Source organism: Neurospora tetraspora (genome assembly GCF_033439725.1).
Source record: "Neurospora tetraspora strain CBS 560.94 chromosome Unknown B0H65scaffold_2, whole genome shotgun sequence".
Classification (NCBI taxonomy): Eukaryota; Fungi; Ascomycota; class Sordariomycetes; order Sordariales; family Sordariaceae; genus Neurospora; species Neurospora tetraspora.
In genome coordinates this window covers 223,729-250,914 of record NW_026944384.1, presented here as the reverse complement: position 1 = coordinate 250,914, position 27,186 = coordinate 223,729, and the positions used below count along the sequence as shown (strand labels likewise).

The 27,186-nt window shown below is 45.8% G+C and overlaps 9 protein-coding genes and 1 non-coding gene across 10 annotated transcripts; 4 read left to right on the top strand and 6 right to left on the bottom strand.

The window, feature by feature from the left end:
- Positions 1–1,831: 1,831 nt before the first annotated feature.
- B0H65DRAFT_439474 (uncharacterized protein) lies at positions 1,832–2,739 on the bottom strand (the record flags this gene model as incomplete). Its single annotated transcript, XM_062825417.1, has 3 exons — positions 1,832–1,979; positions 2,175–2,293; positions 2,686–2,739. The coding sequence occupies 3 exons, from the start codon at positions 2,737–2,739 to the stop codon at positions 1,832–1,834; spliced, it is 321 nt and encodes a 106-aa protein (XP_062683723.1).
- Positions 2,740–3,922: 1,183 nt separating this feature from the next.
- Positions 3,923–5,698, bottom strand: B0H65DRAFT_506059 (uncharacterized protein; the record flags this gene model as incomplete). The annotated part of the gene is given in 3 exon segments (XM_062828038.1): positions 3,923–3,930; positions 3,948–4,456; positions 5,628–5,698. 3 exon segments carry the CDS (start codon positions 5,696–5,698, stop codon positions 3,923–3,925), a joined length of 588 nt encoding a protein of 195 aa, XP_062683722.1.
- A 1,119-nt stretch (positions 5,699–6,817) lies between these two features.
- B0H65DRAFT_391001 (uncharacterized protein) lies at positions 6,818–7,015 on the bottom strand (the record flags this gene model as incomplete). Its single annotated transcript, XM_062823744.1, has 1 exon — positions 6,818–7,015. A coding segment is annotated over one exon (198 nt), but the record flags the coding sequence as incomplete, so codon positions are not given.
- Positions 7,016–8,075: 1,060 nt separating this feature from the next.
- Positions 8,076–9,098, bottom strand: B0H65DRAFT_87244 (uncharacterized protein). The gene is made up of 2 exons (XM_062831516.1): positions 8,638–9,098; positions 8,076–8,529 (listed from the first exon to the last, which is right to left on the bottom strand). Exons 1-2 carry the CDS (start codon positions 8,816–8,818, stop codon positions 8,393–8,395), a joined length of 318 nt encoding a protein of 105 aa, XP_062683720.1. The 5' UTR covers positions 8,819–9,098; the 3' UTR covers positions 8,076–8,392.
- A 553-nt stretch (positions 9,099–9,651) lies between these two features.
- On the top strand, positions 9,652–10,853 carry B0H65DRAFT_454747 (uncharacterized protein). The gene is made up of 4 exons (XM_062826206.1): positions 9,652–9,921; positions 10,033–10,261; positions 10,357–10,767; positions 10,791–10,853. Exons 1-3 carry the CDS (start codon positions 9,866–9,868, stop codon positions 10,666–10,668), a joined length of 597 nt encoding a protein of 198 aa, XP_062683719.1. The 5' UTR covers positions 9,652–9,865; the 3' UTR covers positions 10,669–10,767; positions 10,791–10,853.
- A 4,257-nt stretch (positions 10,854–15,110) lies between these two features.
- On the top strand, positions 15,111–16,434 carry B0H65DRAFT_87201 (uncharacterized protein). Its single transcript, XM_062831515.1, has 2 exons — positions 15,111–15,523; positions 15,620–16,434. The coding sequence occupies exons 1-2, from the start codon at positions 15,344–15,346 to the stop codon at positions 16,166–16,168; spliced, it is 729 nt and encodes a 242-aa protein (XP_062683718.1). The 5' UTR covers positions 15,111–15,343; the 3' UTR covers positions 16,169–16,434.
- Positions 16,435–17,007: 573 nt separating this feature from the next.
- B0H65DRAFT_585859 (uncharacterized protein) lies at positions 17,008–18,257 on the top strand (the record flags this gene model as incomplete). The annotated part of the gene is made up of 2 exons (XM_062830939.1): positions 17,008–17,448; positions 17,517–18,257. 2 exons carry the CDS (start codon positions 17,008–17,010, stop codon positions 18,255–18,257), a joined length of 1,182 nt encoding a protein of 393 aa, XP_062683717.1.
- A 635-nt stretch (positions 18,258–18,892) lies between these two features.
- On the bottom strand, positions 18,893–20,401 carry B0H65DRAFT_419689 (uncharacterized protein; the record flags this gene model as incomplete). The annotated part of the gene is made up of 4 exons (XM_062824228.1): positions 18,893–19,425; positions 19,497–19,569; positions 19,634–20,295; positions 20,353–20,401. 4 exons carry the CDS (start codon positions 20,399–20,401, stop codon positions 18,893–18,895), a joined length of 1,317 nt encoding a protein of 438 aa, XP_062683716.1.
- Positions 20,402–20,975: 574 nt separating this feature from the next.
- B0H65DRAFT_87188 (uncharacterized protein) lies at positions 20,976–21,486 on the bottom strand. Its single transcript, XM_062831514.1, has 2 exons — positions 21,334–21,486; positions 20,976–21,223 (listed from the first exon to the last, which is right to left on the bottom strand). The coding sequence occupies exons 1-2, from the start codon at positions 21,452–21,454 to the stop codon at positions 21,060–21,062; spliced, it is 285 nt and encodes a 94-aa protein (XP_062683715.1). The 5' UTR covers positions 21,455–21,486; the 3' UTR covers positions 20,976–21,059.
- A 748-nt stretch (positions 21,487–22,234) lies between these two features.
- On the top strand, positions 22,235–22,354 carry B0H65DRAFT_t146. The gene has a single exon. It is a non-coding gene; the product is annotated as a tRNA-Gly (tRNA).
- Positions 22,355–27,186: the final 4,832 nt, after the last annotated feature.

Genomic DNA, 27,186 nt, shown 5'->3' with positions numbered 1-27,186 from the left:
CAACCCGTTGAAAGAGTTCACACCTCCTTTCCATTCTTCCACTGGCTATTCCACATCCATTTCGCCAATTCCAGAGCTGAGGAGACCATATGCCGATGCAGCCCCCGTCCGGAAGGTTGGACAACAAACAAACCCTTGCCCTCGGGTCTCGTGCACGTCAAATGTGTCTCGACTTCCCCGAATTTGTCGTGGTTGGGGTTGTTGGAGAACATGAAGTGGAAAAGATCGGAATCCGGGGTTCAGGCGCGATGAATGACCTCGGTCCGACATGACACAACTACACCGCTCACCATCGCCAACACTGAACGTGATGATGGTTTCCAGGTTGTCTGCGGCTCTGGCGTATATGATATAGAGCCGAACCCTCGTTGTCATCCGATCCCTTGGCCACGAACATTTTCCACGGTGGCAGCACAGCAAGCGAGACACGTATGTATTGACAATCACGGAACTCGGACATACACGCCTCTTGCAGTGATGGACAGTCAATCATCGGGGCATCTTGACCGACTGGACACCACTCTGACACAAGCTGTCAAACTGAACAACGACTCGACCCGATGACCTCATTGGGAGCCACTCTGGATTGCATCTCCATTGCGGAACCCTGTCGAAGAAACCCCAGGGCTCCCCGGGGAACCTCCCAAGTGGAATTTACCCCTGGATTGTGTTTGTTCGGGTTCCATTCTCCCGTCTCTTCCCGCGGCGTGCTGTTCCCAAATCCGAATGTCCAGCTCACGGAACCGTTATCGCCAAGACCCGGGACTCCCCGGATCCAGACCCGCTTGCCCCGCATTCTTCCCCAAGTTCCCGTCCGGCTGCCGAAGCAACGCAATGACCATGGGCCACGTGAACATGATTCCGGGATCGTGTTGTTGAGCCGGCAGTATCTTTGGACGCATCGAGATCCCGGCGGCTGGTTGTTTTGTTGTTGCGATGTGTTGGTCCTCTGCCGCAAGGCTCTAGCCGCAAGCTCAGTGACCGGCAGCTCGGTTACAAGGCTGAGCCTGTTAGCCGGCAGGGACTTCTCCCGGCTTCCCCATTGGTTCCCCTTCGGTATGCTTTTTGTTCATCCTTCTTCTGGTAGCAGCTCTTTCTACTTTACTGCGTAAAAACTTCTAATCAGACCCAATGCTCGTCCGATTCTGTACTGGCAAGAACTACGACCTCCTTGTCCCATCTGCGCGCCTCAATAGAGGTATGTACCTTGGGAAGGTGCGCTGTGTGCATTCCCAAAACGACTCCCTCGTGGTACCAAGCCCTTCACAGTGGCTTTCAACCTCTACACACCACGAAGTCACTAGCATGCGTCCGCCCTAAAATTCTATTTCCCGCATCTCAATCTTCCTGCCTAGGCCTCCCGGAACACAAATCTCGCCGCTGGTTGAAGGAACATGTTAGACTGCGAAATATCGCTCTTCAAATCGTGCTCTCGATCAGTACATGGGACGGCATCATCCCTTCGACTCTTTCACCTGAGCAGCTGAGCTGTCCAAGACCCCCGAGAACCATGTTCCACATTTCCTTTGCCATGAGGCAACGAGGTTTTCATTCAAGCAATGGAGCGGGATAAGTGATCTGGCTAACCTCCCTAGATGGCTTCGACGAGTATCGTGAGGTTCTTACTCGGAAGCCCATCCCTCCGCCCCAGCCACCTCTCCTCTTGCAGGTGCAAGCTTGATTGACAAAATCACACTAGATGCAATCGAGAAAACAGATCCAACTTCCAAATTCTCAAGCACGTCCCACCAGTAACGTCAAAGATCAAGCAGAGGAGCTCAATATTTTCAATTATCGTCACCCATCACCAACCAGCCCAACACTACCATATCTAAATACGGCTAGCGAAACCACCAAACGGGTCAAGGATGCAGACCTTAAGAGGAGCAGCGAAGAGATCCTCCTTCTTGCCAGTCTCGACAAACCAATTGAACTTTTCGCCGTTCTTGTGAGCCTCGAAGGCGGCTTCGTCGGCGTAGCTACGGTTGGACAGTGTCAGCGACAGACAATCATATGCAGTTCTCGGAACCATTTGGTACGGGATGTTGGGACGGTATGAGGGTACATAGGTAGTGCAGGTTATGACGGCTTTCGCAAGAGGGGATGGATGGGTTGGGGAAGATGGGTGGCCGGAAAGAGGTAAAGAGGTGACTGGTGAGAGGTGATAAACTTACATCTCCTGAACAACAAAAACGGGCTTGCCGTCCTCGGTCGATTGGGACCAGTGGTACTGGAGCGTGCCGGGCTCGTTGGCCTTGACCCACTCGGCGATGTCCTTGGCGACTTCCTTGAGCTGTGAATGGGGGAGAGGGGTGTTAGCACATGGGACGGGAACTGTCAGGAGATGTCACCGGTTCGGTTTAGAAAAGGGGCGAGGTTTGCAATGCATGATGTTGGAGAATGTTGAAAGGCGTGGGAGACAAGGGCCGATTGTTGATGGTAAGTTGCAGACACAGGTCGGACCGGATGTTGGCGGTAGGAAGGTAGAGAATCCCAGTCGGCCCTTTTGTGGTTTGATATTCGTTCGTTTCGCGGTACAATTTTCCGTTGACGGGAAGCCGTGAACAAGTCAAAAAGTGGTGATATCATGCCCAGATGCACACCTCTTCATGCACCTCAGGTCCAGTCGACAGCGGGGAAGCTCCGTTCAGCGCGGGCAGTTCAGCATTTCAGAGACCAACTTACGCGCTCAACCTTGTCCTCCTTGGGATAAATGAAAGCAACCAAGCTGAAAGTCATTTTGGCAGTTTATTTGAACCGTTCGTTATAGGTGTGGTGAGACCGTTCGGTGTCTGGTATGTAGACGTCTGGTGGTGAGATTGATGCAGTGCAGTGCAGTGAGCTGGTGACAAGGCGAGATCGACGGCGGGAACAGCGGGGGTCTTAAACACCTAAGAAAAGGTGGAGAGAGGGGAACCGAGGCCCCTGGGCCTGAGCGTCATTATTAATCCATTGTTGGCGGCGGCGACTTTGTTGTCCGGTTTGGAACTTGTGGTGATGCAAAGGATTTGAAGGATTTGAAGGATTGGATATCAATCTGATGCTGCGAATGATATTGATGCTTGTCAATAGATGTGACCGATGATGTTGTTCGAAACACGGCAAATGCAATCGCTCAATCCCGCCCGGCCCAACCGGTCAAACACAGCGGTCAGGCCGTCAGACACACAATCGGATGTCTACCTTATCTGCTTATCGCTGTACCAAAGCTGACAGGAGCTCACCCTGCAAACCCCACTTCCCGGCAAGCTCCCCCAGCTCCTCCAAACCTCGAAATGTGAAGGGGTAGCTCCGACACACAATCTCAACAACAACCACTACATAGTCACTTTGGCGGAGTGGTTAACGCGCTGCCCTGCTATTCGCAAGAAAGTATGTTAGATGTTATCTACTTTTGCAGTGTGTTGTGAGCGGGGGATCCTCATCTTTCGCTATGTTGCCTCCGGCGGCCAATCCGTGGAGGCCCCTCCCGGGGGGACCTCGCTACGCTCGAAGTTCCCCTTGTTGTAGAGGGTTAGGGTTATACCGACGCATGGATTCGCTCATGCACTGCTTACTTTTGTTTCATTGTATTGTTCAGTATCCCTGACATGTTGTTATTGGTGTTGCCGACAAACTCCTCGTTGGTTGGACCTTCACGTTGGGTCTTGGTTTTTTGCTGTCGACGTTGGTGGTGACTTGAATCGGGGCTGAGAAACTTCTGATGGAAAGTTTGGTAGCTCGAGGCCACTGGTCAACTTGTTTGGGCATTTACACATCCTAATTTATCTGTTTTGTGGGATAACGGAGGCCCGACACGAGTTTCAATATCTCAATTCAACAACAAGTCATGCATTTACGGTTCGGATTGAGGCATTACGCAGTGTCCTTCAAACGTTTTCGACAGGAACACTTCATGTTCTCATTTTATCAAGCTAACTGATCAACCTGCTCCGCACAACACGCACAATGAACGCCCTTCCTCACCCCCAATGCTCCGCGATCCAGCGCCAAAGCATATTGGAATCCGGGCAATGGCTCAAAGACCTCACTTGTCAATCCTTCCCGCTGCTTGCCCAAGTTGCTCAGCGCGTTTCTGCTGTTGGGAAACCACTGCGTGGAGGTGGGTTGCGGGAGTAACGATGCTTGCTTGTTCAGGGCGGCTAGGTCATGCTCCCACGCCCACTTGTCACCGTTCGTGGCACTTCTCCTGATGACGGTATACAGCATGAAATCGATCTCATCGTCCTGAGGCAGGAGTAGGATGCTTGTGACGTCGCCTGCCTCGCTCCTTGCCTTCCGCATATCGTCCAAGTGAGGCTCTTGGGGCAAATCCTTGAGCTTCCAGAGCAGTCGATACCCTAGCGACAGGCAGTCGTAGGTGCCCATTTTGGTCAGCTTGCCGATCCAGGGAAGGAGGCGGCGACGATACTCTGCAATCCAGATGGATGAGTGGTTGCCGTTGACACCCCAGTGCCTGCCATTCCCATGTCAGAGTGACTGGCTCATGAATCGATGTAGACTCTTGGCGACCCCGGAGGCATTCCCAGTGCGAAAGACACCCAGCAGCTCGTATCTACCGCAAGGGAATCCGGAGACGACGATGCCAACCTGCCGCTTCGCCTCCCTCATAACACTTGCTGCAATAACCATACAGCTGGTAGAGATCGCTGTCGGATCTGGAAACGATGATTGTGTGGGGCACCACATTGTGTTCCTCTGCATGTTGAGTCTTTGCGGCATTGGGCTTCACGAGAGACAGTGCATGTTGCGACAAGGTCTCCAAGGCTGAGTGCTCTTCAGGAACTTCCTCATCGTCGAGGTAACGTGGCCCTGAGAAATGAAATTGTCAGCATCAACTAAGTGCCAAAGTGAACGGAGTGAAAAAGATGGCAGACAATTTTGACGACGTGGCAAAGGGCACAAGGCAAAAAGCTTATGCTGAACTTGAGAGGTTGAAGAACAAGAAGAAAAGTCAACGACACGAGGGAACGACCAGACCCTCAACTTGAGTTGTAGACAGGACTGATCCATCTATATCCGGATCGATCGTTAAAACGACAGTCTGCTTCAACACAAAGTGCATGAACCAGCCTGCGTGACAGACATCTCTGGACATTTTGGCACAGATATTTGTGGAGTTTCTGAGGAAGTCTATGGTGTACTTACTCTTGACGGGCCTCAGGGGCGGCTCATTCAATCCGATATCATCGCCGGCTTCCGAGAATCTCGCTCGTTTGGATGCGGCGACAATTGCTGTTTCTCTAGAGGTGCGGTGGGAGGCTTGAGAGCCCGGACGAGCCCGAGTTTTGCCTTCCATTGCTTTTTGGACTTGTGATGTCAACGACGAAGGAGTACGGAAAGGACACCTGTAATGTGGACCGGCTTGCTCTTGATGTGCTTGGAAGAAGATACTCAGGAAAGTGAGACAGAAGGGCAATGAGAAGATGTTAAGGGAAAGAAGTTGGTGCAGATTTGGAAGCTGAAAGGAGGCGAGCCCGGGGATTTTGTGATGAAGCAGGTGGTCTGTTATTTCTTGCTGCCTGGCATTTCTGTCAGTGTTAGCACCTTCCTATTCATCTGTTGTTGAACCTTGCTCCTTGAAGTCATTGAACTCTACTGCACATGATGAACTTTACCCCACCTACCTCCTCTTCACCGGTTCCGAGTAGGTCAGGTGTCTGGTAGAGCCTGGGTTCCCGGTACCGATCCAGTTCATATGTTTTGTCTCTCTCATCGGGCAAGGACTAAAGAGCCTCGCTTTCCACTTCAGCTTTCTGTTGTCCCAATCACTGCAACGCATACCGGCTTCTCCAAAACGGAATACGATGTCAAGACGGCGAAGAGGACGAAGGAAATGCCTGTGCTATGATGAATTCAACAGGCATATACCCTTATGTTCTGGAATAGCAACTAAATTAGATTACGCATCAAAATGTGACTCCTGCGAAGACCTTCTACTCCACTATCTGCCAGATTCCAAAGCATGTTCCAACCCAGGCAAAGGCTCCTAATCCGGCCGAGCAGTGCTTGGTTCCCTCCCCAACTTCTCCAGCTCCGCGGCCTCCCCTTGATGGCCGCCCAAGTCCCTCATTCAAGTCCAGATCTCCTTCTTCTCCGCTCGTCCAGCAATGGTAGTTGTATACGCCAGCAACCGATCTGACTCCCTATCCGCCGAGCGTTCCAACATCCCGTGGAAACCATCCCTATCCCATAGACTCCTCCGAATCTCATATTCGCTAGGCCAGCATGGCAGGCTCCTGAGCTTGAGGAGCGCCTTGTAAGCAAGGGAGAGACAAGTCGTACGTGCCCAAGCGAGTGAGCTTGTCGATATCCTGGACGAAGAGCGTATGGGCGCCTCCGTCGTAGCGGACTAGGAGCACTCTGTCCACTCTGACAGCCGGCAGCATCGTCTGCTGAAACTGGAGAACGTGTAGTTCTTCTTCTCGTCTCGGGGTCGGATTGCTGCTCGGCCAGGGGGAGGGAATTCGGAAGGGACTTCGGGAGGAGGCGTTGGGTGTTGGCGGCGATGTTCGATGTTGCCTGTGCCAGCGTTGACTTTCTTCGCGGTGCTGGAGCTCTCTAGGGGCTCGCCGGGTCGTTCTGTGATGATCAGCTTCATAGTTATGCTGAAAAGTTCGCAAAGCACAGTTCCTTGGACAGTAACAACTTTTTTGCATGTGAATTCTCGTTTACTGACTCTCCTATAAATGAGATTCCGGTGGCAAGCTCAGCCAAAAGCGTTCGTTCCATCTGTACAAAGCAACACAATTCAGAAGGAGAAAAAACTGAAATTCTGAAAGAAAACAGGACGAACGGGGCGGCAAAGACGCATTTGTTGTGCTTTTCGTTTTTGATAGGCGTTCTTTTGCTGCTGATGCAAGTTCCAGCAAAAAAATTTCAGAGCCAGAGCTGAGGGAAGGTGGCCTCTTGTTCCTGCAATCCTGCCGCTTGTTCTTTCGAGTTGACGGTCGTGGCAGGTATGAACAAGCACGCGGAGCCACCCTGGGGAGCGCTGGGAAGGTGGGGCTGATGATCTGACTTTAGTGTACTTTCCCAAAATCGTTGTGAATTCGACATGTTCCCTTACTCTTGCCCGTTGCAAACCACTAGTTGCCCTAACAGGATCCCCCCTAAGAGCGGTATGCGTCTGATAGTACCCGAATCTCGCAGTAACGCAAGGAAACGCGTTCCAGCGAGAGAGTCTCCAAGAGGTCGCTTGGCATCGTGAAACTGACATGTGCCTGCCTCACACTCTTTGCCAAGTGAAGACACCTGCAAGCCTGCACCAGGCTCCTCGCAACTTGCACTTGATCCCCCAAAATCTGTCTTCATCTCCCAACCGACGAGAGCCATCAAGACCAAGCCAACATGTCCGCCGCTGCAGCTTCAGCGTAATCGTTAGAATCAGCCCATAGAGGGGCGGGTATGGAGGTACCTGTACCCGCCCCACTCGCTCCAGGTGCTCTAGGTGCTCCAGGTTCCCCAATTCCTCGTGTCCCAAACCTGTAGTCTCGTCGCTAACAGCTTCTGCTCAGATCCAAGGAGTCGGTCCTTCTGCTAACGCCGACGACGCTCCCTGCGAGCGACGAAGAGCCTCGGAGCTAGCTCGACATGCCGGAACGCGAAGAATTTTGAAGCTACAGAAGCGTTGTTGCCGTGATTCCACGACTTGCCGCGGAGATGCCCGGTGGCAGAGTGATAATGCTCGTTGCACGCCCACCGACGGAATACAAGCCGGAAGTGCTGAAAGCCTGGAGCTTCTCGCTAAAGGGCCCATTGTGGCCGCTGAAGCTATAGGGCGCGCAGGCTGTCCTGGTAGAGCTTCCACGCTGTTCCGTTGGTTGCCGACAGGTACAGGACTGGAGCCTCTCCCCCCCGCTTCTGGGTGTCTTCAGGCAAAGAGGCTACCGTGAATGACCTCGTGGCTTGCTCGGTGCAGTCGCCGGTGCAATGTGCATAGAGCGGCGTCGACTTTGACGGAGGCCGAGGGTACCGCAGCTGGCTCGGAAATTTGAAGCTGCAGGACTGTGTTGTGCTATTTCGGTACTGGAGCTGCTCGGGCACGCATATTGACCTTGCATGGAGGGATCCAGAATCTGCACAAAGGATGGTGCCATCCGTTTGGGATATGCTTTTTTGCTTTGTTAAGAAATGATGCGGAACATATGCTGGTCAGGAACTAATGCTGCAGAAGGAAAAGTGCTGTTGCTTCGCCCGCATGTCTTTCGATGTCCTTGGAAGTGTTCGTAAGCATCCGGAAGAGTGGCAATGACAAAGACGTCGGGGCTGTATGTTGGCCGGAAATCGAGCTACAGCTCTCGGAGTAAGTCACCTTCCACGCAAAGCTCCTGGAGAACCTCCTGTGATTGGAAGGAGGCCTGTCCGAACATAGGAGCATGCAGAGTGAGTGCTAGCTCCTGCGGAGGTTGGAAAGGTCGGAGAGCTCCTTCCAGAGGCCCGCATCAAACCCCAAGATCTCGTCCACGACCCCCTTTGTTACCTCTTCACGCTTTTCACCCGCATCTTTACCCTCGTGTTCGTCGGAATCTATCTCGGCGTTAGCACCACGTTCATTTCCATGGATTGCTTTGCGTTCACCCTTTCAATTTCGGAAGACCTTCACAATGCTATCCGTATCATCGTGCATGTACTCACCACTTTTGACCCCGGACCCTTCTTCTCCCTTCACGTCGACTGTGTCGACGTTGTTTCTAGCATACCCTCTTTCGCTAGAGCTATTGGTATTGGGGTCGTCGAACTTGATGTTGATGCTAATAGCATCATCAGTTGAAACAGTGGCACCGCTAACACCACCGTTGCCGTCCGTGATTATCATCTTGGAAAGGGGGTCTTAGCTTGATTTTGGACAATTTTTCTTTGATTGATCTTCGAGTGGGGACAGACTATTACTTGGGAGTTCTGTAAATGAGGAAAGAGGAAGAAGTGAGTTTTCTCGCAGTCATGGAAGAAACATCCCATAAAATAGCCCCATTATTTATATTTCTCGACCTACACTCCTTTACCTGCGCAAACTGTTTGACCAATGACGAATCAAGTCACGGGCATCAGAATGAAATCAGGTGCTTCCTTGTTTTTGACCATCGTTTACGTGTTGCCCACGTCCTGCTGGCAGCACGCGCAGCGCAGGCGGTCATGACTCCGGAGCTGACCGAGTATTTCCTTGATTTTACTGAAAGACTCCCGAGGTGCTACAGCACAAAACAGTTTTCTACAAGGCAGCAAACAAGATATTTGCAAGGGATGCGTCGAGTTTATATGTCTAGACAAGCTGTACATATCGTCAGCCATGGTTCACGGATTCCGTGTAGTAAGGATAGCATCTTCCTTCCTCCACAGCTGTACCTTGTCGAAAGACGGCTATCCACGGGAATAGCCTCTCGACGACGTATCAGCAAGGCTGACATCAGACATCATGTCTGATTTGGCCGAGTATCTCTAGGCAGCTGCATTAACTGCCTCATTTATGGCACCGCACCCTGTGCAATGATAAAGCATGGGCAAGATTTTTGGGGCTATGCAATGGCCGCTCAAATCCCCGAAGTGCACAGCAAGTTGGCTTTGCATCTACATTGCATCAATTTGATATACGTGGCAGAAATGAGGCAAACTTCAAGCATTGCTGGCCTCGAGCCTCCCGGTTCCATGGTCCTCCCTCCTTGTCTTAAATAGTCACTCGTGGGGGACTATAGAACTGGCTGTCAACATTCCGTTGGAGATCTTTTGGTGTTTTCATCCTCAACTTCACGAATCCCGGTCATTTTCTCTCGTGTTCTCTTATCGACTCAGTCATCAAAGAACCCAAACCCACAATTTCATCCGACCCTACTATCCAACAATATTCCCAGTCAAGGAAGGAGATACCATGGCCACCTCGATTTTGAACAAGATGGGGGAGGAACATCATCAGGAGTGCGATTTGTTAGTCCCCCGACGCCCCTGCCATCTTTATTATAACTTCCGTGTGTCCTGCTATGAAACAGATATGTGTTACCTATCGAATTCTATCTGCTGACACTTTACTTCCCTCAGTAGGCCCGAGACATGGAAGCCCCAAAAGGGCGAGATTGCGTGGCTTCCGTCCCAGAAAGTTTACGTCGAAAGGCTGCAAGTCAACTGCTTTTCATCAGACATGCAAGCTCTCCTGAATACCCTCGAGCTTGTCTCCCAAAACCCCAAGGCATTCGACCACCCAGTGGTTGTTTCTTCAGTCCGACACGATAAGCTCGACCCTAAGAAAATTCATGTCAAGTTTCATCCGGTACGTACCCCATATTGCAACTCTTTATTCTTTGAATTTCAGTCTCCACCAGGTTCATACAAAGACGTTGCTAACCGCTCGCCTGGCTTACCCAGATTTCGTCTTTTCAGGGAAGGTCGTTGTCTGACAAATTCCCCAGCGACCATCCGCGCTCCCGTGAGGCCCGGGAACGTCTAATGCTTCAATACGTAGCGCTTTCCCCGGCACCACCACACCCGGTAACGGGAAAGGTCTTGTCGTTTGAAGAGGACAAGGAGATGGACAAGGGGTCTTACGTTAAGCTCTTGGAGGAATACGAATGCCTCAGCGATGGTTTGCGACCGTTTATTGGCTGCGGTCAAGGAGGCGGTCTAGTGTTAACCAAGGAATGCATCGAGGAGCCAGGGTTGGGATTAGTACTACTCTAGTCTAGTATTTGACCGGTACTAGTACTAGAGGTCTAGTATTACTACTAGACCTAGTACTAGTACTAATTAGTACTCTAGTATTTAGTACTACTAGAGTATTTTTAGTATTTTTCCAAAAATAGTTTTAGTATATAAAATATACTAGAAAACGAGCTGGTTTTAATACTATTAACGGTTTTTAAAAATATTTAATAACCGTGAAGTTATTAGTAAAAATAAATACCAATTAGTACTAATTAGTACTACTAAAAATACTAAAAGTTACATACAAAATACTAAAAAATACTAAAAGTACTAAAAGTACTAAAAGTATGAAGAACGTTTAAAATATAATTTATATAATACTAATATATTTAGCTATCTTAAGATAATATATATATATATATGCTAAGAAATTATTAATACTCTATATATATATATATATAAAATAATATATTCAATATAAGAAAAAGCTACATTTAACGGTTTTTTTTTAATTTCTCTATATAATAAATCAAAAGGGCCAATCTATATACTAATTACTAATATAAGTATTGTTTGCTGCGGTGCCCTGACTGGCCTATAATGATAGCACCAGTACAAGGTTGCTACAGTGAACTATGCACTTGTAGCAGAGCGGAGCGGAAGCGGTAGGAAGTACGACAGCAATGCTGAAGGAAGCAGCGTAGTTGCAAGTACAATAAAAGGATGTTGTAAAAGAGGTCTTAGAGAGGACTCTGCTCTCAAGACAGAAGATTACAGTGGACTCTGCACTGTGAGAAAAGACTATATTGTATTGCTTGACTTGTGCTTGCTTGCTTGCTTAAGGAGTGACGAACTGAAGGAGAGGAGAGGTCTCTATATACATGGACACTAAGCATCTAGAAGCTTCTGTTGAATCCTGTGATGACAAATCAGTCTGGAAGAAATGCTAGCTAAGTTATAAGACTCTAGAATACAGTGGCAAAACCTCTTGTATTCTAGTACATTCTGTGGGGACTGAGTCAACTGATTCCGTAGAAGGAATAGTTCAACTAGCCTTCTATACTACAAGGTAGTACAAGGCAGTTACAAGGCACAGTACTAGCCACACGTTAACAAGTATAGTAAAAAAGAAAATAAAAACCACAGTAATCTATTTATATTATATATATATATAATAATAAGAATAATTATAATAAATAAATATTATAAATATTCTTAATATTATTTATATATATAATATTTACACTTCTTCAAAGCAAGCCTTATAAGACTAGCCCTCCTTCTTTAAATTCTCCTACTAGCGCCAATAATATTACAAGGTATACTTATTTAAAAACCGCTTATTATAACGAGAATTATTATAAACCTAGAATATTTGGTTATCCTAATAAAACGTTAGTAAATAATAAAAGTATATATAGATTAGATTGCTCATTAAAAGAATACCTCGTTATATTAATTTCTCGAAAAACTATCCTTTTTTTCTATTTTAAACGCTTTATTTATTAAAAAGATATAAAAATCTTGATGAGAAAAGGAACGTTAGATTATAATAATGGAGGGTAGATAAAGTTATATTAAATGGTCAAGTGACGGAATTTTAAGCGCTGAGTTTCAAAAACGTACGATTTCGCTACCCTTTTAAATTAAATAACGAAAAAGGTCTAAAAACTTTGAAAGGTTGGATTTGGAAGCCTTGGAAGCCTTAGAAGCTTTAAAAGGTTTAAAAGTTTATAACCCTTTTTATTATTATTATTATTATTATTATTATTATTATTATTATTACTATTATTATTACTATTATCATTATTATTCTTATTCTTATTTCTATTATTATTCTTATTCTTATATATCTATTATACTAATCAAATCTTTTAATATTCTACTCTTTTTTACTTCTTATACTTCTATTTACCCCTATATATAATATATTATTATTTATTTATTAGACTTATATATAAATAACTTATTTAATTATATTTTTTTTAATCTTTAGTATTCTTAGTACTACTTTAGTATTCCTAGTATTACTCTAGTATTCCTAGTACTGCTCTAGTATTTTTAATACTAATTAGTACTTTTTAGTACCGAAAATACTAAAAAGTACTACTCTAGTACTACTCTAGTACTACTCTAATACTAATTAGTATTTTAGTATTTTTTATAACTTATTATTTATTATAACTTCTAATTTTAATATATAATAATAAAAATCGTGTATTTCGTATTTACTACCAGAATTCTAATAATATTTTTCTATAATTATTTATTATAGTTTTTATAGCCTTTTAAGTGTATAAATCCAAAAATAATTAAGGAAAAATCTTTTCCTAATAATAATACCATTTATATACTTACTTATTTTTATCTAAATTATACACAGTTCAAAAAGTCATAAAATATCAATTTTCAGAAATTAGTATTTTTAATATATTAAAGTCTAGTACTAGTCTAGTCTAGTACTGAGGTAGTACTAATACTAATACTAAAGTCTAGTACTCTAGTAGTACTAATTAGTACTGTACTAGTTTCCAACTCTGCGAGGAGCTGGACGATGCCTATGCGGCGAAGCCGGGGTTACCTGAACCAAAGTCTCCCACTTCTACGCAGGCCCAACCGGCTGGCATTGCACTTCCATCTCCCGGCTTAGAAAGTCCCATCGGGAGCCCGTTAGCCGCCCCTCCAACCGGCGTATTCATTGGTGGTTGCTGGTACCCTTGTGGGTACCAGTACGGGTACCTGAATCCATACGAGTATGGATATAGCTATAACTGGCCATATCCCTATTCAGGCCAGTTACAGGTTGCTCCCCCTTTCTGGCCGGTATATGGATAGACCCGACCAGGGCCAGGTGCTCAGCCGTGTAAGCGGCTAGCCCCAATTCCCCCGCTAGCGCCCCGAACGGTTCCATGTCGCCCACAGCCTGAAATCTTGGCGGCGACGCCCTGGCTTGGCGCCAACTTTGTTTTGACCTCCGTCCTTCCATCCTTCGACAACCTCCGACGGCCAACCTTGTTTCAACCTCACGCCCTCTTCCCAACAACAAGTCACGGAACGTCACGATTTATCAGCCAGAGATGGACTCGAAGTAGCCCCTCCGATTTACCAGCGCATAGAGTCCGGTGCTTTTTAGCCCTGACGAGTCACGAGTACTCCCGATCGATCATCCACCCTCTTACACCGGGAACCGACCCGATGACCGATCCATCGCCTTCACCCGACACCCAGTGCTGACAACCACACTACGCGGCTTCGAAACAACGATTGCCATCAACTCACACACGCAATCCCCAACATCATCACCGATGCGGCCGCTCCCACCCGTATCAAATTGCAGGCAGAGGTCAATGACCCAGTCCTACGAACTGTGTCTGGTACACAACCAGACTAGCAATGTTTAGATCTACGGCCATTGAACAAAATCATTACAGGAGGAGGAGATTGCAAAGAAAGAGGACGACACAAAGAGGGGAGATCTGGGGCGATGCGCGCATCACAACATGGAGTCAACTTCCAAGCAGCCTTGTTGCTTGCGTCGATTCTGCATCTGCCAGCTAGGTCTCCTTTCCCTTTTCTTTGCGTTTGTTTCCCCCACAGCCCAAAGCCAGAGAGCAGAAGGAGAGGAGATAAGTGCATTGAGGGGACCGTCGACTTTTTCCTCGGGATTTAGCCGGGTCTCTTGTCCAGTCGCCGACGCTTCCTTCCGCTTCGAACCTTCTCGGGCATTGTGCTCCTCCGATCAAGCAGCAGCTATCTGCTCCGACTCTTTATCGCCTCATCCTGAAGCATTGAAACGAGCCTGATAGCCACCTTGCGCACACGAAAAGATAGAGTATCGGCCGACTCTTCTATCTTCACTACTCCACCGCCCTGGCCATCTTCCTCGGACAATGGTGAAGATTCGCTGCATCTTGTTTGGTGGGATAGAAAGGGAACTGGAAGGGATAATTTGGATAGGAAATATGCTAGATTCTGCAGATGATTAAGGACGCAGAAGGAGGGCGGCGGAGAATGAAGGACACTGGGGACACGGAGAATGGAAAGGGGTGAGAAGGGAACTTTGGATGGTATAATGCTAGATTTTTTTGATCAGCTCTGAGTCTGAGAAATCTCCGACAAAAAGTCTACAGAGAGAGCATACAAGTACTCTTCGCGAATACGAGCATTACCAGACAGAAACAGCCATCTGCAAGCATCACAGCTGGTCAAAATCGAAATCATTTCTTCACAAGTCCACGGCCTCATCACCTACTCCTATTTTCGGAGTTCCTAGAACCACACACGGTTCAGCCTGGTGTCGAGCAACACTCTATGCTTATGGCACACATGTAAGCCTACACACGTACACAGTGGCTATGCCGAGTGTGAGCAGGACGAGGCTCAACAGCCGCCATGTTTCACGGCAGGCGGGATCACGACATGCATGTGGTGTGCTCTTTACCAGCTGGTAGGGAACATGGACAACGAAACCCTCCGCGCTGTGACGACAAACATGTCTGTGCAATGCGTTGAATCATCAGAGCCCCATAGGTACTACAGAGCGGCTCATATAAGGATTATAAGACGTGGAGTTGCCTCCTCGCTTCTTTTCGCTCAAGTAATCCATCGGCTTTTAGTTGTTAACCCTGAGCCTCTGGCCGCAGGCAGTCTAGGACAAAATATCACATATTTCCCCCGTTAAGACAAGCATTTCTCCGAAAAGCCAATTAGCATGCTCGGATGCAGCCTCACCAATCTTGCTGCACAGATCAGGTGGCTTCCCAAAAGGGAGAAGATTCTCGAAGAGTCACCCGAGCAGGTCCCGTCTGGTCTAGACAGCGATGCCTTTGGTCACCCGGTCCTCATTGTCACCAAGGGAATGGACGAGAAAGGGAGAGTTAGCGTTTTACTGGCAAGTTTCCCTTGATTACCTCTACACCCACTCCCTTTTGCTCCCAGCGAGCTTGGAACTTCTTGATGCTAATCGAGCTGGCTTTGATGCATGCAGATGACATCCTTCAAGAACCGAGACATCCTAGCCAGATTCCCTGGAACTCTGCCCACCGACCGCCGCAACAGGGAGCCCTACTGGCCCATCGCCCCGACACCCAAGCATCCGGAGACCGGGAACCTACTCAAGTTTAAAGACGAGAAACCCATGGACAAAGAATACTCCTACGTTAATAGCCAAGCATCATACCCCATCCGTTACGAAATTCTCAAGCCGTACAAGTCCGGAGACACAGAGGACGTCTGGGTCCTCGAAGAGGAGTCTTTTTCGGAGCTTACCAAAGGACGGGACTATGATAAACTCCATAGCAAGTCGTGGAGAAGAGGATGGGAAGAAACGCCTTTGCCGCTGCCGGAGCCAGTGAAAGAGAGGGAGGAGGAGGGGAAACAAGCCTCCAAGGCCAGCGATGCGGGGACGTTTGATCTTGCGAAGGAGTATGAGAATAAGGCATGGAGGGAGTATTACGAGGAGATTGCGCATTTCTTGCCATGGCCCGATTATAGAAGCTGTTTTATTTTTGGCGAGGTGGATGATGCCGATCCTTGATAGGGGATGTGGAAGAGAAGGGAAGGGGGCGAATGGTGGGTTTGGGATTTTGGATGACCAAGGAGCCTTTGAGTGTTGAACATGGAATCAATGGGTGTTGAGCGAGGGATGATATTTGTTTTTTTGCGCAGTCTTACTCAGAATAATAGGTGGAATATGTTGGGCTGGAATATGAATTATTGAAGACCTGAGAAGCTCTTGCTTTGAGCATTGTTTGTGGCTTCAATGTTGGAAAGGGATCAGCTCTGCACAATGAAAGAAATAGGATCTTTCTATTGCTGTTCCAAGGGATTACGCTGCTGTGTGCCGTTGACTGAGTGTTCTCCAAGAGCGATTAGCGACGACGTTGACCACATCCGAGGCTGACGCATCCAGCAGCACAAGCGGCTCGGCCCGTACGCCTTCCCCATATGTTCAGTCCTTTTCCGGCGTTCCTGCTTTTGAGATCTGCACAGAAGACAGCTACATTGAGGTTGCTAGACTGTCTGGTACCTTATCGTACGTCACACAGGAATGCGACCGGGCGGCGCAGGCGGGAAGAGGCATAGGGAGCCGCAACACAAGAGCCGCACAGCAGCCGCGCGCAACGACTTCATGTCATGAATCACGACGTGGGTTAAACTTGGACCTACGAAAGTGGGACATGAACACCTGTGATACATGAAGAAGCCATGAAATGCGATCTTGTGGTCTTGATGGCGGCTGAAGTCGAGGAAGTGGGAGTGGTATAAGATGTATGGCTCGTCTGCTTCATGTTCTGATGGGGGGTTTGTGATGGCGGCATTTGGCGAGCTATCACTTGTCAGACACTACTTCAATCCCTTCTTTTCTGATTTAGGATGGCACCACGACGTAAGGAGCAGATTCCTTTTGATTGGGGTGACCATCGTTTCAGCTATGGTGATTTTGGAGGCAGCAGTCATTCCGCCTGGGCCAATATTGAAAGCCGCCCCAATGGCATTAACGGCGACCTTGATGGACTCCACCGAACTCCGAGCAATGCCAGTCACACCCTCCATATTGACTGTCAGAACAACACCTACAAGAGCAAAGACAACACCTATAGCAATGGAGTTGGCGACGACACGAAGGGGAGAGCCCCTCGCTCGCGTGATCCGTACTCCCTTGCCGCACAAATTATGTTTCTACCACAGGAGATACCAGAGGAAGGCCTTCAAGCATGGGGATCCTACCAAGACTACATGGACCCAGAGGGGTACCATCATCCAGTATTAGTCCTCACTGATCCAGATGAAGAGGGTTATGTCGTCGTGCAAAAGGTCAGTTCTCCCGCCCTTCATCTCCTTTTCCAACCAAATCACTTCTAACATGGAGTCCTTCGGTGGAGATGACCTCGTTCGGCGGCAACAAACTTATTGAGCAATTCCCCGACCCCAGGGACGCCGACAAAAGAGCATCATACATGCAGATATACAATGGAGAGTCTGACAAGGATGCTGGAGCTATTCTTCACCTCTCCCCGCAGCCCGAAAACTGGCGATCCGATCATGATTACTTGAGAAAACGATCCTATGTTGAGACCAATGTGTCATACAGATGCAGGGAGGACATCCTCCTCCCCTACCACTTTGAGAACCCTTACGACTACATTTTCAACAAGAAATATTTCCTCCGCAACGACTCATACTGGAAGGTTCTTGATCGGGTCTTGCTCTTGCGGGTTTCAGAAGGAAATGGCCCAAAAAGAGGCAGGGCTGGCGCCTTCGGCTCCAAGCGTTTCAACCCAAAACAAGAGAAGTCGGGGTATATCACGACCAACAACAGTTGCGCTTCTCTGCCGTTTAAGGATACACCATCCACGTCTCTGGTCTCGCTGCCTCGGGCTATGATTGTTCCAGATATACCGCGGAAGAACACCGTGTCAGGTCCACCTCCAGAGACGCCGCCGACTACCCCGACTCGGATGTCTCGTAAGGGCCCAAGGACTACGCCGAAGAAAATCATCAGTGATGTAGCAAAGAGCGTCGGGAGCGTCGGTAGTGCGCTATTGAGGATGACACCGGGTAAAAAGTCGAAGAAAGTTCTGGAGGCTGAACCGAGAGAGGAGGCTGACCGTGAGGAGAAGTGAGGTAGAGGTACCTACAGGTACATGTATCGAGGAAGGTCTTTTGAAGCTGGGAACTGGATGAATATGAGCGTTGGATTCTTCTTCGCGGTTTTAGTCAGGACTGGAAAGCAGTGGGAATAAACGGGCTTCGATATCTTGCCATGAATCATTCAGAGGTATTTACTCCGCGTGTACAACCATTTCTTATACGTGCACCAATCGAGTTAGGGTTTAAATGGGGGAGAATATCGGTGCTCACTGCTCAGCCTTTTGGCTTCTCCTACAGCGCTACAGGCGTGAGCTGCGGCTCTTCCTCATGGTACCCCTTTTCTGTGGGACCAGACGGCAATATGTGTGACGGGATGTTGAACAGAGTACAACACAAACACCCCTAAATAGGGAACTGCAACATAGAGGTAGCGAAGGACATGCACAATGGGATACAGATGCTACAGACTTGTGCACCGTCTCCATATCTCCGAGAGGATGGACGTGTAGCATTGATGCACGCCTCAGCGTCACTGACGTGGACCAAACAAGGCTCGGAGGCTCACACCAAAGGTCACATCAATTTTCTACCACAACCATCAACGAGAATGACAGATATTCGCATATTAAATCTACATCCAACAGTCTTCCCCTTCCGCACAACCCACTCACGACTTCGGACTCAAGATATAAATCTCCCCCTCAGCACTATTATCGCTCCCCACAAACAGTCCCCGTCCCGCTGGATCCCAACTAGCAGCCGTCAACCTAAAGCAGTTACTCTGCGTCAATCCATTCGCCGTGCAACTCCCCGGATTTGGCGCTGAAAAGATATCCGTATACCCCGTCCTACTATCTGCGGGAGCAACAGGATCATAACTCCCATCCGCCAACCTCGTGAAGGGCACCTGCACGACTTTAAATCCCGTAGACGGCTGCCGGTTCCACGACCCGTGGAAGGTGATGTACATGTTCTTGGCCTCGTCGTCGAAGGTGTTCCAGATGGGAGCGGAGTGGGCTTGGAAGGTGAGCCGGGGGGCAATGGCTTTGCCGTTGCAGGTGGCGTCGTTGTAGGAGGAGTTGGGAGCTGTGACGAAGTGTTGGCCGGTTTTGAGACCGTTGGTGAAGGGGGAGGGGTCCCAGACTGAGAAGCAGGTTGGGTATCCGTACCAGGCGCTGCGGACGGTGCGGGGGTCGCCGACTGGAGGGGAGGGGGTTAGTCGTTATTGGGAATAAGGGGGTGAGGAAAGAGTGGGAAGGAAAGGAGCTTACGGTTGTTGAGCTTCTCGGCTGGGTTGTTGGTGTGAATGTCTTTGCGTTGGCCGTTTTCGGTGCGGATGAAGTCCTATTACGATGTCAGAAGAGGCCGGAGGAAGGTAGGTAGAAAAGGAAACGGGAGAATCACTCACATCACCGCTGTTCTCAACGCCCCAAAAGACACCGTTGGGATCAGGGACAAAGCCGATCTCGTTCCTCAAGCCGTACCCAAACATCTCTCCCTGCGTGTTATAGTTGTAGCCACCCGAGGGAACATTGTTCGTATCAAAGACCTTGATGCAAGCACGACCAGTTGACGGCTCTTGTGCAGCCATGTCGAAGTTGGAGTTGCTGCCCACTTGCAGTAGGACCAGGTTCGGCTGACCTGGTACAACCTTGACGGCACGAGACGAGTGTACACCCGTCGACATGCCCTTGACAATCGTCTTCTGGTTGCTGACCTTGCGAGTGAGAGGATCGTACGCCCAGCTGTAGAGCGTCGTCTCCGAGGAAGCGTAGAGAGTCTTGCCATCGGGGGTCAAGTCCAAGCCGTGGTTGAGACCGCCGCCGGAGATGAGCATGTTGGTGCTGTTGATGCAACCATCGGCGCCAAAGGTGTGCACAGAAATGCCCCTGGTGTTTTGCTGGACGAGCATGTTGCCTTCGGTGTCCCAGATGATGGTTCGTACTTGCTTCAAGCTGCCGGCGATCTTCATGACAGTCCAGGCGGCGTTGACGGTGTATTGGTAGCGCATTTTGGGGACGCCGCTGCAGCTCTTGGGGAGCGGGAGCTTTGCGATTTCAGCATGGACATCTGTGAACTTGAATTAGTTACTTGTCATGGTGGAAACAGGAAGGGAAATCAACATACCGGCACCCAGAAGGGGCGCTGTCATAGCGAAGATGTTCAACAGACGCATTATGTCGAGTCCTCGGGTTGCCGCAACTATAGGTAAATGACATAGAGAGACCTTGAAACCGGAGGAGAGGTAGCAGAAGAATCTGGGAAACACGGTGGGCATGCGATCCCCTTCTATATGACCGACTCCGGAAACAAAACAAGATCCAGGGCATGCCAAGACGGGACGAGTCGACTATGTTGCGTGGTGGTTTCAACCTTGCCATATATCACGATATGTGATGGAGTGTCGTCGATTCTTGTGGCCAACCACTTTGCCGGGATAGATACAACCCAATATCGGGTATGATAGCCTGTTCGGCAGTATGGCTCCGAGCACACGGCAGTCGTCACCCGTCTCCACGATCTATCTTCCGGGCTCGCGTGAGAAAATTGCGGGCAAGTTCGCCGATTGGCTGGTGATGAGGCGTATATTAATGGAGGGCGAAGGTGCGGTTTGCGTCGTTCCAAGAAACGTCGAGATGGTTGAAAGGGCATCGTCAGGTGATTGACACCATCGGGAAACTTCTACACTACCATGTAGGAAGGTGGAATCGAATGAGAAGACATTACCTCTACAAGGGAAGATGACCTGATCAGATTATGTTTTTACAGTAGTCGACAATGTATTAAACCTTGCTCAGAAGGTTGGCGTGCTGATGGGATAGGAGACGGGCTGCTCACAACGCTCCGGTCAATATCCTTAACATCCGAATAGCTTCGTCTCTGACGCGACGCCAGTCAACCCTCCAGTTCCGGATGATAGCAACGATCATAAACATCTTGAATGAACGCGTTTTGGATCTAGCGGATGACGTGTTTGGCGTGTCGGTGATTTGCAGTCCTGTGGATGCTGTGGTGAGACTAGTGTGATGAGGGCAAGAAGGTTGTGTGTTGTCTTGAGAACTTCGATGGCGCTACAACGGAGCGGAAGAGGGGTCACTGATAGCTCACTGATGAAGAACGAGAACAGGGTGAGTGTTGAATGAAGTCGCAATAAAGTTTCAAGTGGCTTGTCGATCGTGTGGGTGCAAGGGCAGGGGCAGTCTGCTTGCACTGTGCAGCCAACACGCATTTACATTGGCCAGCGAAGCTCATAGACCCACTTTAAAAGGGAAAAAGACAAAAAAGAAAGAAAAAAGACAAAAGTCCAAAATTGCTCAAATGAGCGCGCATCCCACCCAGACTCCACGATTACCGCTTACGCCTTTGAGTCGCCACAGGAGCCCCATTTTTATTCAGCAACCACCATCAAGAGCAGCATGCAGCGACGCCGGCCCCATCACAGGGAAGTTGCTTGGAACTTGGAAGGAGTATTGATTCAACCCTGCGTCTGAGCCATTCTGAGTTCCCGAGATTACCTATTCGGTAGGTGCAGTACAGGTGTATATCCAACGTCCTGCGTTTGGACACATCAATATCTAATCCACTCGATACCAGCCTTCATGATGTGTGACGCATGTTCTCCCTTTGCCGGTGATGATCTGTTTGTAGTGTACGTGAACCCCCATCCCTAGAGCTGCGACTGCATGCTCTTCGGCTTCCCATGTAATGTTCAAAAGTGCCACTATTTTCCTTCACATTAAGATTATTGTCTCTTGCCAGAGTTGCCAGTTGCTAACTGCCAAGAACCGTGCCCGCCTGACGTTCCTTCTCTCCTGCCTTCCTTCCTTCTTTCTCCGCGACGGGAAGCCTACGCCACCTAGGCGTATCCGACACGGGACTCGGACGAGGTAGCAGGGGTGGGTAACACGTACCCTATCCGCCTACGTACCTGCCGTACCGCACCTTCCAGGCCCACCGTCACTGGCCCTTCATAAGCTGGTCCCCCGGAGGCTCGTTCAACAAACAAAAAGCGCGGTTAGTATAGTGGTTAATACTCTCGCTCCCCAAACGCAAGTGCCGGGACTCCAAGAGGTGATCGAACGACTATGTCATCATGCGAGCGACCCAGGTTCGAATCCTGGACTGCGCAATCTCTTCTTTTTCTCTTCAATCTTTTTGTTTTTGTTATGCACTGAGTCTGAACACTCACTCACGACCTTCTTCACTCCTTCCTTTTCATTCTGTACCTACTAGAGGTACTATGTCACATCTTCTTACTCCTTTGCACCGTTTCTTACTCTTCCAGCCCGCTGTCCTGCTTCAATTCATGTTATTGCGGGGAGATGCCGAGGGACACTGCACTGCCATGCATGTTCCAGTCCGTCGCATACATCCAGGAAGCTATATTTCAATCTGCGTACTGCGTGCACGCTCTCTGCAATCGTCTGAATGGAAACCGAACAATGACTTTGGCGGGCAAATTCCTTGTCGCGATTTAACCAACAATGGTAATACCATCTTCTGCTTGACCTAACACTGCCCTTGGCAAATGGGAGGTGACCCAAATGATTTCCTTGCAGAAAAGTCCGGTGCTTGTTGTATTTGTAACTGGTCATGCCGAAGAGGCCATTCCGGGTCGTTCTGAGAGACCAGCAAGTGATACGGGTCCGAACTCCGTCTGAATTTATTGAAAGCGGTTCCCTTGGATCATTCCCGCTCACGCATTATAATAAAGGATGCAGAAGCAAAGCCCCTTCCTCAAGAAATTTCCTATTTATACCCCAAACCAACCCGATTCAGGCACTTATTGCCCAGCTGACTGTGAGGGCTGCAACACCCTTGGGCAGAAGAGATAGAGAGAAATGGGTAAACAGCTGCGAAGTTGACATTTTGGCACACAGAATAACATCTGTCTTCCCGAAGAGGAAAAGAGGGAACGGCATGATCGAATATAGATCCCGCACCGTGTTGGATTGTTGTTGGTCCCAGATCTTTGAGTGAACGACTCGAAGTTGATGACGGTCAAACACATGATAGTACAAGCAGGAAAAGTGGGTCAAAAAAGGGTCTGGTGTCAAAATGTATGTAAGAGAATGGGAGAAAAGCCATATCATTCAATAAGAGTAAGCTAGATCTATGCGATGTAACTACCGCCTTTTATACTCGCTTGCCTTATCTACCCTTAAATACCCTTATCTACCTATATATCGACATATATAAGGCTCTACTCACAAAGCTAATGAGGCTTAATACTATAAAGATCTATAATATTTAGTACTCCCCTTTACTAAATATAAATAGTATTAAGACTTCTCCTTACTTTATATCTGTCAACGAGGCTTATTAATATTCGTCCTCGCTATTACAGGAATTTATCTCCTTGCTAGTAAATAAATTAATAATACTTATATCCTCCTCGAAGCTTCTAAGTACCCTACTCCTATCGATAAGGCCAATACTATCTCTAAAACGTAAAAATAAATCTTAAATAATTTAATTAATCTATTAACTATCCACTCCTCTATCGGTATATAAATAAAATTAATAGTTCTATCTTCAACCTTATTACGTACGAAATACTATTGAATATTAATATACTTTATTTTTTAATATTATATTGGGTTCTTTGTAAGTACTATAGCGCCCTAATTATTATAATAGATAATAGTTACTTTATTGGCCTTACTTCCCCTTCGAAAATTAATATTAAATTTTATATATAATTTATTTAATTAAATTATTTCCTTAAACGCTAATATCTATCCTATATATTCTTCGTCTATTAATAATAAAACTACCGTTTATTATCATTTTAAATTCCAATCAATCGATCTACTACTAACGTTAAATACAAAATTAAATATAGAATTTCTAATATTGTAATTACTAACCTAATTTAAATCTAAATACCCTTCTAGAGGGTTTAGTTCCCGTAAAAATATTAATATTAAACTTTTCGTACCCTTAAAATACTTAACAATCCTCTTAAGCGCCTAGAAATATATTTTGGCGGAGTTTATAATATAACGGTTAATTATTAATATAGCGTACGTAATATCTAGCCTAATAATAAATATAACGTATATTAAGGACCTGACGGCGGATTAAAATATAATAGTTTTAATTTTCTTAGCAGTCTAATTCTCCTCTACTTTTTTAAAACGGTCGGTTATTATTAGAATATCCGCTTAATTATATAAAATTATATTAAATTAAGTAAAAATCTTATGGATATACCCCTATTAGTCAAAATAGATAATCCGTTCCCGGCGGTTCTAGGTAATACGAATATTAAAATAGTAGTAATAAGGACCCAAATCTAGTATTTAAAACCTTTCGTTTAATATATCCTTCAAATTCTAAATCTCAGCCTTATTTTTACTTACGATTAGTAAATTATCTATATAAATAGCTACGAAAATGTCATCATTAAAAAATATTCTACAATTAATAATAATAGGAGTATAGCTAAAGTCTTTTAGCGCTAACGTTAATATATTAAATTAAATCCTAAGTATTTATTTAAATCCGTAGAATGCTTTATTAAATTTATATACTCTTAATCCTTCGTTAAATTCCAATAATTATTCTATATAAATCGTCTCTTCTATATTCCTATATAAGAAAGCGGTTTTAATATCTATTTATTCAATTTTGAAATCTAGAATTATAATAATAGCAAATAGGATTTAATAACTTATTAATTTAATAACAAAAACAAAAGTTTCAAAATAGTCTACGCGTTCAATTTATTTAAAATTGTAGACTAATTGTTAAACCTTTCGTCTAATAACTTTAGAGAAGGTCTTTTCGCACCGCTATAATTGTCTTCAGACACCGCTATCCAAAATTGAACTAAGTATAACTTAGCCAAATTTGAATCTACGAATACAATAGTAGGGTCAGAAAATTTGTTGATTTTTGTTTCATATTACTAAGGCAACATCTCCCTCATACCCCTTTTTACCCCCGCGGTAGGAGCAAAAGTTTAATATTAAAAGTTAATTAGGCTTATCTTTAATTTTTTTTTACATTACTAAGGCTATAGATGGTGTATAATTACAATATGAGTATCGCTTGGTAGAGTAAAAGAAGACAAAAATTACAAGCCTCTTTATAAATCATAAGGTCTTATTTCGGTAGAGTTACTTTGAAAAACATTTTGGATAGCGGTGTCTGAAGACAATGATGGCGGTGCGAAAAGACTTTCTCTAACTTTATTATTCAGCCCGCGTTTGAAATTTATAAACCTACTTATCGTATAAAACGTATATTCCCGGTATCATATTTACTAATTCCTATATATTATTTTTAATTAAAGATTTATATTTATTAATTATAATTCCTAACTACTTATCTTAAAAGAAGCTCTCTTTTATTTCCTTCAATTATAATAATTCAATTCCTTCCTCTAAATCCGTCCCTCTAATATATAATATATAATATTAAATCGGATAAAGGTATTTAAAAATTTTATTTCTTAATAGATATTAGAATTCCAAATATCCTTCAATGGTAAAAGCTAGTAGCAAAGGCGTTATTTACGTTTATACTACATTACAGCCTAATAAAGCGCCGGTTTAGGTTCCAAACTCATTATTTACTATTAAAGTACCTAAAGAAAGGTCATTTAATATTTACCGTTATCTTACTAGTATAATTCGTTTAATAATAGACCTTTATTATTAACGGTTATAAGGTAGAGACCGTATTATTAATAAAATTATAAATAGTAAATTGGAGAATCCCTATTTACTTTTATTACCCCCTAGTTTACCCTGATTCATTAATTATTTACCCTAGTCCAGGGTCCGGGGTTAATTATCTTATAGATCTATATATTTACCACTAGAATAATCCGTTTACTTACTTTTAAAACCTATTTGCCTACCCTTATTCGGAACTGTAGCGTTAGTTTAATTACTTTTATCCGCCGCTATAACGTCGGGTCGGATCCGGTCTAGGTTTGGAATGATTTATATAATTACGTTTATTATTCTACATTTAATAAGGGTCTTTTCTATTTTAAAATAAACGTTATTTAATTTAATCACTTAACCGTTTAATATTAAGAACATATAGACCGTATATCCTTCGAATCTAATAAGTACGTATTTAACCGCTTTTTTATCTATCTTCTTCCTATTTACTTACGGAATTAAATATTAAATTATAGTACTAATACCTTTAATATTATTAACGTCTAATCTTTATTTATAGATTAGTTTAAAATGCGTTTTATTAAAGGTTAAATAAGGGCTTCTATTTTTAACATAGTTAATTGTTTTAGGGATTTCTAATTAAAATCTCTTTGGAATATTCCTTTTAATTATAGTAAGCAAACGTTATTCTTATAAATAGAAGTTTAAACTTTTTACTATATCGTTTAATTAATATTATTTAATTATTTACTTTTCGATTTACGTCCTTTGCTTAACGGCCTATTTGATAAATTCGTTACCATTAAATTTTTAAGCCCTATCGAAATAAATAACGTAGTATTTCTTTTTTTAAAGTTCCCTTATTGCTAATATATATACAAACTATTAAATAAATTACTAAATTCTTACCTTATCTTTCATAGTTAATAAACTATTCAATTTACTATATTTATTAACTAGTATACTCTAATAGTATTCTTTACAATACCTAATAATATTAAAACACCCGTAGATATTTATATAGATTATATTTAATATATATTCGGCCTATCTAAATTTACTATAATATAAATTTCTTTTTATCCGGCCTTTAACGTTGTGATAGGCTAGCGTCCAGGGATATAGTGCCCGGCTGCAGGCCCGGCCAAGCTTGTTCGGGCTGAAGTATGCTCCCTGGTTAGCCAGTGCCAGCTAAGCCACCTATTTATTCTAGTATATAACTATGTCTCTGCAGACCTATTTAGGCCTACAGACCTTTTCCTCCTTATTAACAATCTCAAACTCTATTCCACCCTTACTACCGTATACAACCTAGTAAACC

Excerpts from the sequence above, each read along its gene's own strand:
- B0H65DRAFT_87201 (XM_062831515.1), top strand. The coding sequence starts at position 15,344 with ATGCTCGGATGCAGCCTCACCAATCTTGCTGCACAGATCAGGTGGCTT. Across the intron at positions 15,524-15,619 it reads GGAGAGTTAGCGTTTTACTG|ATGACATCCTTCAAGAACCG; the intron begins GCAAGTTTCCCT and ends TGATGCATGCAG.
- B0H65DRAFT_454747 (XM_062826206.1), top strand. The coding sequence starts at position 9,866 with ATGGCCACCTCGATTTTGAACAAGATGGGGGAGGAACATCATCAGGAG. Across the intron at positions 9,922-10,032 it reads CATCATCAGGAGTGCGATTT|TAGGCCCGAGACATGGAAGC; the intron begins GTTAGTCCCCCG and ends TACTTCCCTCAG. Across the intron at positions 10,262-10,356 it reads TTCATGTCAAGTTTCATCCG|ATTTCGTCTTTTCAGGGAAG; the intron begins GTACGTACCCCA and ends TGGCTTACCCAG.
- B0H65DRAFT_87188 (XM_062831514.1), bottom strand. The coding sequence starts at position 21,454 with ATGCGTGTTGGCTGCACAGTGCAAGCAGACTGCCCCTGCCCTTGCACC. Across the intron at positions 21,224-21,333 it reads CCTGTTCTCGTTCTTCATCA|GACTGCAAATCACCGACACG; the intron begins GTGAGCTATCAG and ends CAGCATCCACAG.
- B0H65DRAFT_87244 (XM_062831516.1), bottom strand. The coding sequence starts at position 8,818 with ATGATAATCACGGACGGCAACGGTGGTGTTAGCGGTGCCACTGTTTCA. Across the intron at positions 8,530-8,637 it reads AGGGTCCGGGGTCAAAAGTG|ATTCCGACGAACACGAGGGT; the intron begins GTGAGTACATGC and ends ACGCCGAGATAG.